The following is a 17,722-nucleotide window of genomic DNA, read 5'->3' on the forward strand; positions in this document are numbered from 1 at the left end:
AGCAAACAATTATCCATTCATTGATTCTTTCCATGATCTGACCATGGATGTGATATGACTAGCTGCTTCAAGGTCCTGATATGCTAGGGTGAACTGTAACCTGGAATTGTTATTTGCAATTCAGCTTTCCTCCTCTAAGTTAGGAGTTTTTATCACAGTCAAGGAAATAAAACCACAACAGCAAGAGTTAACCTGTAAGAGATGAGATCAGAGGGATAAAAAGGATTCAGTGGACTGGCTTGGAAGGGGCCAAGAAGGACTCTGGATTTACCCTGAGCCAAGTGAGACAGCATCACGTGGTTTGAACAGAGAAGTAACATGAACTGAACTGAACTGACATGGAAGAATCCCTCTAGCTCATAATGCTGGCCACCATAACTTTCTATAATGATGGACTGTCCTCTGCTTTTCAATATGATTTTCCACATACCATATCTGACTCTTGAAGGCATGAGATGTGACCAGGGAAAAAGTCATATACAGCTACGGGCCATTGTATCAGGTAGTGCCCTGTTGAGAATTCGCTGGGTAGGGATGGATCAAAACAGAATGGCTAGGCTTGTGATAAAGGGTATGACATTAAGGCACACACAAGCAGATGGGAACAGGGTGGTAACAATAGGTATGGGAAGCATTTAGATTCAGGAGATATTTTGAAGGTAAAGTCAACATGATGGTATAGCTTTAGAAGTCCTGATGAGAGCCTGAGTATGTATACACTCTCTAGAACTTGAGTTTTCAGATGCTTTTAACATTTTCAACATGTCATATTTTACTAGAAGGAACTTGTCTTGTGGAATATAATCCAGAGAACATGGGTCAGCAAATGACAGGACCCAGTACAGCCAGCATTGCTTAAATATGTGGTCTTGTTGAGGTGGGGGGGGATTCATATCCAGGCAACATGAGACCTTAGGGGTCTCTGTGGTTATTTCTCTTTCTCTTAAATTATGACTTAAGTCCAGGTAATTATAGATAAGACAAAGTGGGATATGCTGAAGGGGGAAAAAGAAGGGAGGTACCAGCAAAAGAGTGCAAGCTCCCTTTTTGTTTACTTTGAAAGGGAGTTTTCTCAGAGGGTTTTTGTGGGTCGTTAAAGTCATGTCGTCGGCTTATAATTACATTTGACTTCTGCACTTCACCACAGGGGAAATAACATGTCCGTACAGCCTGCTCTCTCTTCTCTCTGGAATCCCTGTGTTTTGCCTGCTCTTCTCTAGCTGCGCCTTGTCTCAGCCCTGTGGCTTGGCTTTGGCTTTGGTGTCTAGACCACCATCCCCCAACTCCTTTTTCTATTTTCTTAAAGTCTCCCCCCTTTTTCACTCTGTGCTGGGATCATTTTGATGGCTGGCTATAGGCATGGGTCATGGCTCTCCATTGGCTGTAGGAAAGAAAGGTATTTGGTCTTCCAAGTTATGGCTTGAACTGACACTAGGATTGCAGAAGCTCACTAGCAAAATGACCTTTGTTCTGAATGGATGGAAGATGCCTCTGGCCCTTCCATAAGATTGGCACATTTTCTTGAACTGTTGCCATGGAGACCTCTTGCTCCTCCAGTCTGACCTACTCTCCTCACATCTCTTGCTCAATAACTGCCTTCAACTCTAGAATACCTTGATATGGAAGCCCATATAGACGACAGCCCTGGTTCTGTGTGTTGAGAGGCTGTCTCCCAATCCTTTAAAATTACCTCATAGGCCTGGTGTCAGAAATAAGTTGCCATAGTACTGGAAAAGCACGAGGTTAAGAAAGTGGTGATGATGGTGACAATCATAACGAAGACATTAGGAACTGTGTGTGACAGGCTGGATGGTGAGAACACCTCTCAGAGGCAGGGAGGTCAGGCGATAGTTTGGTAACTTTTAGAGCAGCAACTATAGGAGGGGGAAAGGAACCTGTAGCTTCTGGAGTTCTAAAACAGGCTGGGGACACGGACTGAGTCTGAGTTGCTTTATTCCTCTTGATCTGTTCTGCTACCCAGGCTATTGTCACTGTTGTCAGAAAACAGATCTCTTGGGCCCAGTGAGATGGTTAGGGTAAAGGTGCTTGCTTCTAAGGCTGATGACCTGAGTTTGATGATTGCCAGGACTCATGTAGTGGAAGGAGAGAACTGAGTCTCACAAGTTGTTCTTTGACTTCCACATGTGTGCGCGCGCACACACACACACACACACACACACACATATGCGCGCGCGCGCGCGCACACACACACACACACACGCACCCCTACCACTTAGGGACAAACTGTCAGTGCTCTGGACATTAACTAGTGCCACCCCCATCACTAATTACACACGAACATGCAGGGGGCACAGAGACTTCCTGTTTATCGCTTTAGTACGACAGCTTGCTCTACTGCCACCAACTTGACTTGCCTGTACTTCGAGGAGTTGGTCTGATTGCATCCATCCCCAAATAAAATACAGCACCCCAAAGCTTTGACTGTTTGCATTTTTTGTGTATTATCAGTCTTACCCCCCACCTTTTTTTCCCCTTCCTTTCAGGATATTTGCAAATCACTCTGGTGCCACCGCGTGGGCCACAGATGTGAAACCAAGTTCATGCCTGCAGCAGAAGGGACCGTTTGTGGCTTGAGTATGGTAACTGTGCACATGTTAGTCTGTAGCTCTAGAGTGGTGTGGAGGTCATAGAACTGTGACTTTAGAACGGCACATTTTCTTGGCTACGTTTTTTTTCTGTCTTCTCTTAAAAAGTAACCAGTATTAGCAAGCAAAGATTATAAAACAGAATTACAATATGTAAACCAGTTCATTCATTTGTTTATATAGATATTTTATTTGTGTTTCTCTTTTATAGATGGGGCCTTGATTCTTAAGTATCTCTATGTCACTGAACTAATAGGCTTCATTGCATGCCATTTGTGGGTTAAACTTCATGTCCTATGAAAGAGCCCCAGGGGGCAGGTGTTCCCATTAGTAACAGATAAAACTTTTCATATTCGTTTCTGCTGTCTTTCCTTTTCCTAGTAGGGTCTGGCAGGAAAGGTACCCTTGGCATAACAATAAATGAAGCATATTTAGTAAGTCCATTTGACAGACCACACTAGAATTTTAACACATAATGAGATGGTACAGGTTTGCCAATCTCTGTCATTTGCTTTCTCCAAACACTCTTAACCTGGATAGAAGAATTGGTCATTTAAAGTGATTTCAGTTCCTTAGTGACTATTGAGTACCAGTATCGGGATGAGTCTCTGAAGATACAGGGATGAGACAAACTGAAAAGTCAGTCCTGTTCTTCCAAGAACCCATAGCAGAAGCTGCCAACTTTCACTGTTCTTCCAACATCTCTGTCACCCGAAAGAAAAAAGAACATTGGTTGGGATTCAGTATGTACGTCCAATGAATGGTATTAAGAGTGTATGCCGAGTGGACACCGGATCTTGCATCGAAAAGACTCGAGCGAGTACAGAAACAGAGGTAGAATGCAGACACATGAAACTAAAATGGGTGAAAGCCAAGTCCTTCCATCTCAAGATGTGTGTGCAAGAAAGAGGAATGTCTATGCTGTCGTACCCCGAATTAAAGGGTTTTGAGGCAGGACACTGGGGCTCATTCTGTAATTCCAGCATTCAAAAGGCTGAGACGGGAGAATTGCCGTGAGTTTGAGGTCAGCCTAGCTTATGTAGCAAGTTCCATGACAGCCTCTGCCAGGTGGTGAGATCCTGCCTAATAATGTCAATAATACATTTTAAAATGTGCAATGTCAATAGTACATTTTAAACAGTGCAAGTCATGGCAAGTCAGCCATGTTGAATATTTGAGAAACACTAGGGATATATATAATAGATAAGATTATATGTCTATCTATTTAATATTTACATCTTATATGTAGAATTTTATGTATGTATTGTTACTTGCATCTATATGTAGATTTCTATAAAGTCCCATTTGTTACACAGATTGCAAAGCCAGAGGAAGGCAGTCTGTTAGCAGCTTGACCTAGGACCAGGATGAATATTGAGATCACGGCAGCCTAGTTGTTCATTCAATGATTGAAACAGATGTAAAGAAACACTTTTCCAACAAAGAAATTAGATTAAAATTAGGGCACCTCAGGCAGTAATTTGTTTATAAGAAGCAGAATAAGCCCTGTGTAGATGTGTTGTATTTGTGTCCCTATGAGACTGAGCAAGTCAGAATTTCCCTAAGAAGTTCTCATATGCAAAGAGGTCATCAATTCCCAAATGCTTGAAAGGGTACTAGAAGACCCAGTACATACAGGTCTTCCCACTGTTCTCAGACATCAGAGCAACTTGGTTTTCTGTTGGCTGCTGATGCTAGTGAGACCATAGGCTATTGCTTTTTGTCCAGTGTCAGCCCAGTAGAGGCTCCATGATTCCTAGTGGGAAAGATGTGTGGTGGCAGCAGCCAAAACCCTCAGATGACTGATTGGTTCCCCACAGCATTATGTAATTTCAAACTCTGAAATGGCAATTAACCCAAGCAAAGGAAAAGCTTAAAACAGAGGGATTGACCTGCTCGTAGCAAGAATTTGAAGAAAGGAAGAAATATAACCAAGACAAAACTCACTGTCAACAAAGCCACATCATGAACAGCCACACAGCCAAATGCATCATGGGGGTAGGTAGGGGTGGTAGAGAACTATAAGTCAAACAGTCTCCCTGTAATTCTGTAACTGAACCCCACTTCTCAGTAAAACCTGGCATCCCCTAAAGCCTAACCCTTTGGATCAAAGTGCGGAGGTTTTCAGGAAAGTGTGTGGTTCTACTAAGTCTTGCAGGACTTGCTCAAAGTGAAAACACAGCAAGAAAAAAAAGCAATACTACCAGAGAACTCAACCCCTAGAGAAGGAGAAAAAATGGGGAGGAGACTAGAAAAATGTGACTTTACTGCAAAGAAGAACTAACATGGGAGGCTAACAGAGAAAACAATCCTTAGCCATCTTGTGTGAATCACAGCCAAATGAAAGACTCAGAACAAACCCACCTAAGGTGCTGAAGATCGCCAGCCATCAGCGGGTCTGCAATGGGCACCTTCTACAAATGCAATTCGTTCAGACAGAAAGTCACTAATTTCATATGAGATTAGTATGGGGTGGTTAAATGAGACAAATCACACATACAGTTAGCTGTGTCTCACATCTGCTTTGATAGTGAAATAATCGCAATGATCAATTCTTGAATGCATTAGAATTGTCCCATAGGTAGTATTGTCTCCAAGCAACAAGGAGGCATCCTTGTAATTCTGACTACTTGGGCCATTGCGTAGAACCTTATCTGTGTGTTTCCCCTACACAGACAGTTCACACAGCGTGTACTTCTCAGAATGAGGATGGGCAACACCACTTCTCTCTACAGGCAGACTTGAAAACACAGGCAGCAGCCGTGCAACCACTGAGCATTCATAAAACACAGCAAACAGGGCTCTGCCACTGTCACACATTGTCCCTCCTCCCTTCCCAGACCCCCTTTTCCTTTTTTTGTTGTGCAGACATTTGCCTCTCCCTGCACTTTCCCAGGTGGCCTCTGATGGGAACCCTGTTGCGTGTTCTTTCTGCAGTGGTGTCGACAGGGCCAGTGTGTAAAGCTTGGAGAGCTCGGGCCCCGGCCCATCCATGGCCAGTGGTCTGCCTGGTCGAAGTGGTCAGAATGTTCGCGCACTTGTGGTGGAGGAGTCAAGTACCAGGAGAGGCACTGTAGTAACCCCAAGTAAGGCTCCAGGAAGACTTGACTTTTGAGTGGGATTTTCTTCCTTTGGGTTAAAAGCAGCCAGCCAAGGTTTTCCTGTTTACACGTGAAGGCTGTGTGTACTGGGAAATGGGACAGGAAGAAGCATGGGGGGTGGACTTCAGAACACAACAGAAGAGCCCCTCTGTGTGTAAATATGATGCTTAAAGACTCCAGTCATCTCCTAACTTATTTCTTAACCTGAGCAAAGCTCTGCAGTTCTACACCTGAGCTGTTGTTCAGCCAGGAGGCTTGGGGAGTGGGAAGAGTGTCTCCCACAGATGAACTGAGGCGTGTCATGATTTGTACCTTGCAGGAATAGGCTTCAATCCCTGTTGGTAAACCTGTCTGACTTCTCAAAAGATACCAGATATAAAAACACATGTGACATTGCTAAATATTAATGATGAATTTTAATTTTCTTTAAAAATAAAACAAAAGGCCACTATGAGAACTAAAAGCATTACAGTCACATGTTGAAATTGGCCTGTGGTCACCTTTAGGGACTCTGTAGTCCCATCATTATGGAGCCCGAGTCTAGAAAAATACAAGGGCATTTAAGTAACTTCAAAAGACTCTGATTCACATGTTAGGTTAATGGTTCCTATTTGTCCTGGTAGAAAGGTCCGAGGTACTGGAGGTACAAAAACTCCAGAGAACTCACCTGCCTTTTCTTAACGTGTGACTATGGGAAAGTCACTTGAACTCTAAACTTATGTTTCTATACAAAATGGGGTGTTTGATCCATCTCACAAGACTTGGAGGAATTAGGAATAGTATCTGTAAAATTCCTCAGTGCCTGGAGAGGAGGCATACACCTATAATCTCAGAACTTGGACTAAGCCAGAAAGATTAAGGTTATTCTGGGCTGCATGGTTAGATCTTATACTGAGAGAGAGAGAGAGAGAGAGAGAGAGAGAGAGAGAGAGAGAGAGAGAGAGAGAGAGAGAGAGAGAGAGGGAGAGGGAGAGGGAGAGGGAGAGAGAGGGAGAGACACAGAGAGAGACAGAGAGAGAGACAGAGACGGACAGACATTTGGATACCAACTGATCTGAAAGACAAGAAACATCCAATAGACACTCAGCAAAACATTCTGAGGGTCATGTGCTCTCATAGTCCTCATTTCAACCTCTCCAGGAGAACCGGGTCACCCAGTGTCACCCTAAAGACCTATGGAGGAAGTGGTAGCTGCTGTGTCATAACACTACCAGTGACCTATAGAGAGTATGACAGGCTGAGAAGAGTGTGGTGAGACCTTGAAAACCAGGGTTAACTTTACCACCCATCTGGGGGATGGCAGCCCATGGAAGCCAAGCACACAAGCTGTGGAGCCCAACACCCTGACCTTGCCCTAACCCTGCAGTGCCAGCTGTGAAGCCACAAGCACTCGGTTCTCCCTTTCCCCCCGGAGTCCTCGTTTATAAACAGGGGGTCAGAATGGCACAAACACCAGCCACGCTGAAAGCTGTAAAGTGCTCTCTGCAAGAGGGCCCCGCATACCATAAGTACTGCAGGAACGCTTGGTGAGCTGAGAATCCAAACGTAATGAAATCAGAGTAAAAAAGAAACTTTCAGAAGAGACAAATGGTACTTCATCTGAGTCAGCCATCTGAGTGCTATAAAAAGCTTTTCAATTTCTTTTTTCCAAAATACAAGGAGCAGGTTGGAGATAATTAATTAGATGGCGTGAGCCAGGCGCTTCTTAGGATATCTTACGCTGCTCTGGAGACAGCCTTCTCATCACCCTTCCTGAAGATTGACTCTGGGGCTTTGCACACAGTAATGAAGTACCCTAGCCCTGAGCTAGCTCCCTTTGCAGACCCCTTTTAACTTTTTATTTAGAGACAAAGTCCTGGCTGACCATGAGCTCATTATCTACCCCAGGCTGGCCTTGAATTTGCAGTCCTATTCCCTCAGCCTCATAAAGAGCTGGGATTACAACCTACAGTAATGGCAGTAGTCCCAATAACCCAGAGATTTTCAGATCTAGAATTATTGATGTAAAAGGCTGCAAAGTTCTTGTGAGTTTATCTCTTAAAATTTATTTTGCTATTTTATGTCTCATGTGTGGGGGGGAGAGAGTGTGTGTATGTGTGTGGGGGGAATAGTGTGTGTGTGTGTGTGTACATGCTCATGCACGTTTGTGCAGAGGCCAGAAGGCATTTGATTCCAGGAGCTAGAGTTACAGGAGGCTGTGAGCTGCCATATGTGAGTGTTGGGTGTGGAACTCCTCTGGTCATCAGCAAGAGCAGAGTATTCTTACGTGCTCAGCATCTCCCCGGTCCCAGGGCTTCTTTTTGACAACGCAGGATCAGCATGCATGACATCTCCCACTTGATGCTAATGGGATTACTTTCTATCTCTTTACCCTCACATTACAGCAAACAACAATTTCTTCAGGCATTGTCACATATCAGTCCTAAGTGGAGCAAAACATACGTTTTCCTAGGACCCCTTAGACCCAGTACCTGAATATAATAGGAGGAAGGCTTGGGATCCATTCCTGATTTACAGCAGATTATGAAAACCATGTCTGTACTTCACTATAGCCAACGTCCTGGACAGTGCTCTTCAAAATCAGTGCTACTTTAGGTTTTGCAGCATGTTTCCTGGGTCTGGTTTTCATGCATGACCACATTTTATAATCCCAATATTTTCCCGAGAAAGAAAAATTTACCTAACTTAACAGCTCTGCCAGTGGAGTGCAGGAAAGAGACCCTTGGGATTTGAGTGAAAACCTTTCTCATGTCTATGGGATTGAGAACTCACCTTATGATAGATAACTGCTTGCGGAAATAGTGTGTCTCACTTTTCAAGATTCCTAATGAAGAATTAATCACTTAACTGTTTCCACTTGGTGGAGTTTTGTCGTATTAAACAAGCTCGAAGATAACTGGAATACTGTCTACTTTACCTCAGGGTGAAGCCACAAATAAAACAAGTAGATGGTCAGTTAATCCACACATGGTTGAATTAATTGTTCTAACCACCTCTTAATTCTATTCATTGGAGCAAAGCTGCCTTGATTCTCACCCTTTCAATTTCAAGTTACTGGGTTTTTTTTTCTTCCAGCTAAGTTCTGCCATTTAGTTCTGTTGGTAGCTCTCAGCTTAAACATTTTTATTTTCTCACTGGAGAAGCAGTGTAAGGTTCCCATTTCATTTACTGGGGTTCTTCCAAGGATGTGTTTTGTTTCATAAAAGAATCAAGTATGCAAGGCTGATGTGTAGACTTACCAACGTGTTTAGCCTTACAAGGGGTTAAAGGTCATCTGATTCCAGGACAGCCAACATCAAGTGTGTATGACTGTTTCTCCTGTCTGTAGTAGGTGTGTTTATTGCTTTGACATCCTGTTTTCTGTGGAGTTCCACTACACTTTAAGAGCCTTTCAAAATACGTCTCCAGGAACTTTCTCCCAGACACATTAAAACCCACCCCATCAGTTCCAACCCCATGTCATCCCATTATTTCACAGATGGGCAACCAAGGGAGAAAAGAGATTCCACTCACAGCATCAGCACCTGCTTGGGTACCACACTGACAATGGCAGATTTAAAGCCAGGTGCATAGTCTTAACTCTTGACCTTTCTTCTGGTTCCCTGTCTATCAAATTATCACACTGTAACAGAGCTGTATTCCAAAAATTAACAGTGACATCCTGAGATACTCTAGAACATCTCTAAAACACAAGTCTATTCAGCAAAAAATTATAGACTATTCACTCTAGTGCCACCTAGCCAGTGGAGTTTGGGAGGAAGCTGGAGCTTCACAACAATCATTGAACTGACTCTGGGGCCCATTTTTCTAACCAATAATTCCCAGGCTCAATTATCAAAATCAGCAGAGTCTTCTAAAAGGCGCACCAATTTCTTTGGAAGACACAGACAACCACACTATGTGTTCTTATTGAAAGAGTCTGTGGATGTAGCTCAGTTGGTAGAGTGCTTGCTTGTATGTGTGTGAATGTCCGTGGTCAGTTCCCAACACTGTGTAATCCAGGCTTGGACTACCTGAAATCGTATCATTCAGGAAGTTGATTCAGGAAGACCTGAAATTCAAGTTCATCCTTGACTGTGCAGCAAATTTGAGGTCAGAATGAGATACACGAGACCCTGTCTGAGGGAGGGAGGGGAGGAGACAGACAGACAAAGAGAATAGATGAGCATGTAAGTGAGAATGTAGAGGAAATCTTGCTATATACACTTGTGTCCATATGTACATTAACAGCATTCCTGCAGTGATTCTAATAGTCGTATAATTAACTGATACTACAAGCACCTGTGGTCAGGTTGACCGATGCAAAAACAAATACAGTTCTACTTTATAATGCAGTATTGTGTGCTGAGACTTTGCTTTCTGCCTCTATTTTTGTTTCTAATCCTAGAGCTCTTGCCACTCTGCAGGATGTTATGGGAAAGTTTTCTATTCACTTATCCAACCTTTCATGCTTAACACCATAAAAATCCAGGCGTGGCCATGCAGCCCTGCAATCCATCATTCAGAGGGCACAGACAGGAAGATTCTGAGTTCAAACTCAGCTTGGAACTCCTTTTGAGACTCGGTCCCAGACAGAATAAAAGGCTGCAGGAAAATGTCCTTGAGTTGGAACATTTGGAATTATTGGCAGTCACTGCTTCGACCACTCTGACTTTATCCCATAATGAAACATGAAATCTGAGCATTCTGAACATAGAGAGCATAGTGTGGCTTGTAATTTGAGAGCATGAACTATTTAAAATATTTATAGTCTAAGTCATCTATAAAGTCAAGGACAGTAAACCAGTGCATGAACTTAAATGCACATCTACCTCACTGTTGAAGACAGGCTGCCTAGCCACTCTGCTTACTGGATCTTTCTCTCAGTTCCCACGTGCTTCAGCAATGCCCGTCTTGCTTGGATAAATGCAGTCCTAGGTGATGAGGAAGAAAGTCTGGGACAGAGTCCAAAGATCTGAGGTTCAGCTCCACTGTCCCCATGAGCTGTGTGACCTTCACTGACGTGCTGTCTGTGCCCCACCTACCCTTTCTTCACTTCCTCTATCCAAAGAGTGGAAAGCCCTGTGAGTTTGGAGACCTTTTCCAAGCTGCAGCTGTGGTAGGTTGAAAAAGTCACACACTGTGGATGGTCATTAAGCTGACTAGTAACGGGCAGTCCACATGCAGCCTATGTTTAAAATCTCAGAGAGAAAGCCTGAAGCTGAGAATTTGCCTTAATATACTTTGTAAAGAGTATTGAGGCTGTGATAATACAATTTAGGGTTTGCTGAATGCCTTGTAAATGACCATTTGAGAAGTCTTAGGGGATCTGATTGGATGCTACTCCACCGCATGTTTAGCCATTTGTTCCGGAATGTTTTGAAAAGGCAGGAAGATCTCATTCTGACCATGCAACTCTTTCTGTGTCTGTGAAGTTCCTCCGTGGGATCTCAGGAGGGCTTGCTAGAAGATGCTGTAGTGGATCCAGCAGTATTCTGTGACAAGTCTGGACTTCCCATGGAAACAAGGAATTTTAATCACATCCACTTATTAGCCTTGAGTCCCCTTTCAGCTTATCTGTTGGTATCAGATTTTATATGAAGCAATCCTCAGTTGAGTTTTAGCTCTGGAGAAAGCTGTGGGTAGGGAGAGCATAAGGAAGGGCTTTGTGCTGAGGAGGCTTGTTGAGTGGTTAGTGTTTGGAGCAGGGTAGGCTGGGTGAGTGGTTAGTGTTTGGTGCAGGGTAGGATGAGTGAATGACACTAATTTTCAATACCATTGCCCTTTTTCTTCACTTTTCCTCCTGGCTTTCGAAAATCTGAATTTGCCCACTAAGACGTCTTAAGAGCTTGCTATCGAGATGATAATTATTTATATTTTCATGAGATTCTCAGCTCTGGGAATCATTCTCTACTTCTCTTTGTGCTTGGCAGGAAAGCAGGGAGTTGCCAAAGTTAAAAAGTGGTCATGCTGGTGAAAAAGAGGCAGTGTCTCCCCTCAGAGTGCAGAGTCAATTCAAGTAAAACACCCCAGAATAGGAAAACAGCCAGAGTGCTAGCTCCAGGGCTGACAGAGCTGGCCTGGAGAACGTGGATCTTCCATTCTTTTTTCCACACGCCATGGTCTTCATGGTAGCAGGTGCACCGGAAGTGCGGGAAGATGTTTAGACTATAATGAGATGGTGGTAGGGAGCCTGGAGATCTAGGGTAGATCTGCATTTACAGCTTTTGAGACCAGTGCAGAAAGGTGTGTATAGATGGCACACACCTGTGGCAGAGAACATCTTACCATGTTTACAGAATCCCTGACACATGAAGTATCAAGAATACTTTTGTCATTGGTTGTTAAAGAAAGCCCTAGAATATAAAAATTAGATCAGAAACAGGAAATGAGTTTGATTTTATGTGCCACTTATAATTTGGCATAGCAGCAGCTGCCTGAAAGTATGATAATATGATATTACAATTTTGAGGCCATATTAAGTTTCTGTGAAAACAAAAAGAGCTCTGTGATTGATTAATTATGTCTGTATGGAAACAAGAAGGGAGTAGGCAAATTGCAGGGCATCTATTTCCAATTATGAAATAAACTAGATACGACTGCCCATAGTACAATACTTCCCTCAATTGTCCCTTCTTGCATTATTGTATGTGGCTGAGAGTGAGGTGTTTGGTTCTAAAATTCCTGAACTCTGTTTTTAGGCCTCAGTATGGTGGCAAGTTCTGTCCAGGATCTAGCCGTATCTACAAACTGTGCAACATTAACCCTTGTAGTGAAAACAGCTTGGACTTCCGCGCCCAGCAGTGTGCAGAGTATAACAACAAGCCCTTCCGGGGATGGTTGTACCGGTGGAGACCCTATACCAAAGTCGAAGGTAACTCAGTCACTATGACACTCCGGCGTCTCTCTGTAGATAATATGTAAACTCACAACACAGGAAGAGATCTCTGCCCATGTTAAAGAGTTTTCATGTTTATTTTCTATTCTCCAGACTTGTCCTGGTTCAGTGTTTCATCAACTTTCATAGGTGTTTATTTTTGCAGTCTTTTTTTTTTCTTCCCAGAAGACACCTCTTGTCTGTGAGTGAAAGGACCTGTGTGTTTGGAATGGACTTATATTTCTAAATGTACCATTGACAGCTTGGTGATTTTTGTTTCCCAGAGATGTTAATTGAAATTGGTATGAGTTGTCCAGACTGAAAACTTGTGAAACTATATATGCCCCATAGAGACAGCATATTTAGGAAGGGACATGTCAAATGATTGCAAGTACAGGAAGATTTTTTTTTTTTTTGTAAAAAGAACATATGTCTGTGCACAGAGAGAGAGAAAGAGGGGGGGCAAGAACAAAAAATTATACTGGTCTCTTCATATTTATTATAACAAAGTTATAGCTTACATTTAACTTTTTAAACAATAACTGTAAATAGAGATAAGAGGGTGGTGCTTTGAGACAATGTATCATTCTTTAGCTCAAACTAACTTGGAATTTACTGTGTATTTCAGGCAGGACTATCCAGCTGTTTTAGACTTTTTAAAATTAATTTGTTTTTCTCTTGGCAAATAACTAATCATTTATTTGAGTTGCCATGGAAAATTTGGTATACTTTCTGTCACCCATGCCGGATGATCGGTCACTAGTCTGTGTCTTGGCAATTATTGTATTGTCCTGGCTTATCACTTTCTTGGTTGTGCCTCTTGGTTGCATACATGTGGAAGGAGACATGTGGTGTTTTTGACAATTGATGGACTATTCTAAAAATGAAACTGTGCTGCCAGTTTCCATCAGGAGAGTTTCTGTAATTTAAGAACTATAGGGACCAGCCTCACCTGATGTTAACAGCAGGTAGCATAGCTTTAAACAAAACCTTCCTGGATGTTCCAGGAGTGCTGACTCCACACTCAGGACTGTCTGTCAAAAGCAAAGGCAAATGAGACCATTTAGAAAGGTGTGTCTCAGGAGAAAACAGTGGGAGGCCTGTGGCTGTTTACTATAAAAAAAGAAAAGAAAAAGAAAGAATATAAGTTTTAAAACATTGAAATCAAGGTGTTTTAGATTTTCTTGAAATTGCTTCAAAGAATACATCTGTTGTTGTTATTTTAACTCTTTTTACTCTTTGGGGGCCTACCACCCAGCTCCCAAAGAAATACATGGAGACTTATTCTTTCTTATGAATGCCCAGCCTTAGCTTGGCTTATTTCTAGCCAGGTTTTCTTACCTTAAATTATCCGTCTACCTTTTACCTCTGGGCTGTTATCTTTCTCTATTCTATATATGTTTTTTACTTCTTACTCCGGGGCTTACTGTGTAGCTGGGTGGCTGGCCCCTGGTATCCTCCTCTAATCCTTCTTATCTCGCTCCTCCATCATCTCTTCCCAGATTTCTCCTTCTATGTATTCTCTCTGCCAGCTCCACCTATCCTTTCTCCTGCCTCGCTATTGGCCATTCAGCTCTTTATTAGACCAATCAGGTGTTTTAGGCAGGCAAAATAGCACAGCTTCACAGAGTTAAACAAATGCAACATAAAAGAATGCAGCACATCTTTGCATCATTAAACATAGGTTCCACAGCATAAACAAGTGTAACACATCCTCAACTACTATTCCACAATACACATCTATGTAAGATCTCAGAATGTCCAAGGACTTCAGCTTCTCAGAGGAACCTAGCCAACACATTCTTTTGTCACTTTTATTCTGTAAAGCCTTTGTCCTGCTTTAGTCTTAGCATGAGTTTACTTTTAAATTTTTATTTTTTTATTTTTATCCTGTGTATAAATATTTTACCTACCTGTATGTTTATGGACAGATCCCTTGGAACTGGACTTACAGACAATTGTGAGCCACCATGTAGATGCTGAGAATTGAACTCTGGTCCTTTCCACTTACTGCTCTTAACGACTGAGCCATCTTTCCAGTCTCAAGTTTACTTTATTTGTTTGTTTGTTATCTTCACAAGAACTTCAGGTCCACAAGGGCCAAGCCTTGGAACATCTTCAGCGTGTTTTGTGTCCACAGCATCTAAGCAGGCTACTTAGTCTATACTTAAGGACTAGTTTGGGGAATTTGTTGTTGCCTTTTTTAAAAGGATACAGAGTATCACTCTGTAGCCCAGACTAATCTATAATTCCCAATCCTCCTACTTTAGCCTCTTGAGTCCTTGGATGACAGATGTGTTACCATACCTGGCTTTAATAGCTGTAATTTTTTTTAATGGATGCATGAAAGGGACATATGATCCCTGTATAAGTGATAAGTTCTCTATCAGTACAGGCGTTCAACTGGGGGTGAGTAATGAACAGGGAAGGACACTACACAGCAGGTTCCAGCAGACAGCAGATGGGATAGGCCACACTGTTATTTCTAACATCCCAAACTGCATTTTCTCTTGTGTGTGCACTCCTGCAACCTCAAGTTTCCCATCTATACTTCTTTCTCTGAGACTGTATCCTTCTCTTTTGCTGTCTTCCTGTCCTCTGGATTCTTGGGTGTTCCTTGGCCTTCACGTGTGATTCATTATCTGTAGCACTAATGCATTCTGTTCTGTTGTTACCCACTAGGCAGGTTCTGTGTTGAAATGCAATGGCAATGTTAGGAAAGTCTGTAGCTGGGAAAATGCTTTGGGCTTCAGTGTAGCTTCACTATTGCATGGCAGACTTTGGTAACAAGAGAGTGTGCAGTTTTAGTCACTCACTCTGTGAGAATTTGCTGCCTCAGGAGCTCCTGTCTGCCCAGAGTGAGACAGCACATTTAGGGCTTTTTTTCTCACCTCCCTCTCCAGATGAAACTTAGAACCAGAGGAGACTGACCACTATTTGAAAGTCTGGCACATTCCTACCATTTAAGAACAGGAGAAGGCCAGGTGGAACAGCACACGCGTGTAATTTCAGCACTCGGGATGCTGAGGCAGATAAGATGCCCTCGCTTGCTTTTCGTTACTGTGATAACCATCCCGAATGAAAGAAACTTGGCTGAGAGGAGGGTTTGTTTCATCTTATACTTCCAGATCCCAGCCCATCCTCTAGAGCAGTCAGGGCAGGACCTTAAGCAGAAACCATGGAGGAACACTTTTTACTGGCTCTCTCTAGCTCATGCTTAGCTGGCTTTCTTATATTGCCCAGGCCTACCTGCCTGGGGAATGGTGCTGCCCACAGTAGGCTAGGCCCTTCCATATCAATCTCCAATCAAGAGAGTCTCTGGAAGACATGCCTATGGGCCAATCTGATCTGAGCAATTCTTTAGTTGAGGTTTCCTCCTTCCAGATGACTCTAGGTCATATCAATTTCATGCTTAAAAGTAAGCAACACAGAGGGCATGGGTCAGAAGCCAGCTTGGGCTACTATAGTGAGACTCTCTCAAAAACAAAGCAAAACCAAAAGACCAGGGGAAGGCTTTGTCATAAATGGAGATCATCTCCCCTCAGCGGTGAACTTCTCTTTTATCTTTTTCATTCTGTTTTTGAAGGGCAAGGTCATGCCTGGAAATCTGTACTAGACAAAAAAAAAAAAAACAAAAAGAACAACAAAAAAAAAAAACAAAAAACAACTTTTATTAGAACTTTTCAAATCCTGGGACTGGTAAAGAAGAGAAAAGACACATACATACATACACACACGTGCACACACACAAGCACACACCCATGCACACACACACCCAACTCCTTAATCTCATTTATAAGAATTAGAAGATATTAAATAAAGTTGTTATTTGAAAAATAAAAACATTGTGGTTGGGTGAAAAACATTTTATCCACCCACACAGCTGCATATTTTGACCACAGTAATATATTTTTCTCTCATGGCTAAGTTTTAGTTTTGCCTTCTATTGAAGGGTTTTGTGAAACAGGACTGTTTGCGAACTGTTTACACATCTGGGTGAAACTGTTGTTAGAGATATCACTCAGTGTCGCCTACGGAAGGTCCCATGTGAAAAACGTCATCTGGAGCTGCTGGCCAAGGACTGCTGTCTCCATCGAAGGAATTGGCTGTCTTACTCCTTTCAGATAACGAGAGCTCTATAACTACATTATTTTTTTCTTTTTCCTATGATACTAGAAATTTCTCAGGAGATTAATGAACAACACAAAATACTTTTTTTTAGCCTCTAGAATTAGCTTATTTGCCCTTTCTATTAGTGACATTTTAATCTGTTTTTTTGGGGGTTTTTTTGTTTTTTTGTTTTTTTTTTTTTTTACAAACATGGTTGACTACATGCTTTTGTTTTCGAGGTGTATCAACTTTACCTTTTCACAGGCTGTATAAATATCTATAGGGATCCAGTCCCAAACCAAAATCATCAGACTATATAACCTCAACTGTTTGTAAAAATTAAAGTTTCATTAGAACACAAAGATACTCTTCCATGTATCTGCTGTTATTCATTAACTTCAGAGACCACAAAGTCTGTAATACTTAGAGTCCCGGGAGGCTGGCTTCTCAACCCAGCAATCCTGTACATGGTGATGATTCCTAAAGATTAGGAATACAAAATTCTTAGGTATCAAGCCAAGCATGGTGACACACACCTTTCATCTCAGTACCTGGGAGGCAGAGGCAGATTGATGCCTGTGAGTTCAAAGTTAGCCAGGTCTACATAGACAGCTCTTGGCCAGCCAGGGCTGCCCAGGGAGACTCTCCCTCAAACAAAACAAAACACAGCCCACAATTTTTTGGTATCTGCTGTGGATGTCCTTCTGTGCGCTATGAATATGTGTTGCTCTGATTGGTTGATAAATAAAATGCTGATTGGCCAGTAGTCAGGCAGGAAGTATAGGTGGAGTAAGCGGACAAGGAGAATTCTGGGAACAGAAAGACTGAGTCAGCAGCCGCCAGCCTGCTGTCCAGGGAGCAGCATGTAATGGCACACAGGTAAAGCCAAGGAATACATGGCAACATATAGATTAACAGAAATGGGCTGAGTTTAAATGTAAGAACTACTCAGTAGTAGGCCTGAGCTAGTGGCTGAGCAGTTTTAATTAATATAATCTTCTGAGTGATTTTTTTTTTTTTTTTTTTTTTTTTTTGGTTTTTCGAGACAA

At 42.4% G+C, this 17,722-nt stretch overlaps 1 protein-coding gene across 2 annotated transcripts in view; it reads left to right on the forward strand.

Moving 5' to 3' along the window:
• The window catches only part of Adamts18 (ADAM metallopeptidase with thrombospondin type 1 motif 18), a 144,760-nt gene that overhangs the window by 84,981 nt on the left and 42,057 nt on the right, over positions 1 to 17,722 (forward strand). For both annotated transcript variants that reach the window (XM_059262544.1, XM_059262547.1), the window contains 3 exons: positions 2,505 to 2,600; positions 5,544 to 5,692; positions 12,388 to 12,560. In XM_059262544.1, the coding sequence (XP_059118527.1) occupies positions 2,505 to 2,600; positions 5,544 to 5,692; positions 12,388 to 12,560 (418 nt within the window). The remainder of the gene's footprint in view (positions 1 to 2,504; positions 2,601 to 5,543; positions 5,693 to 12,387; positions 12,561 to 17,722) is intronic.

Source organism: Peromyscus eremicus, chromosome 5, assembly GCF_949786415.1.
Source record: "Peromyscus eremicus chromosome 5, PerEre_H2_v1, whole genome shotgun sequence".
NCBI lineage: Eukaryota > Metazoa > Chordata > Mammalia > Rodentia > Cricetidae > Peromyscus > Peromyscus eremicus.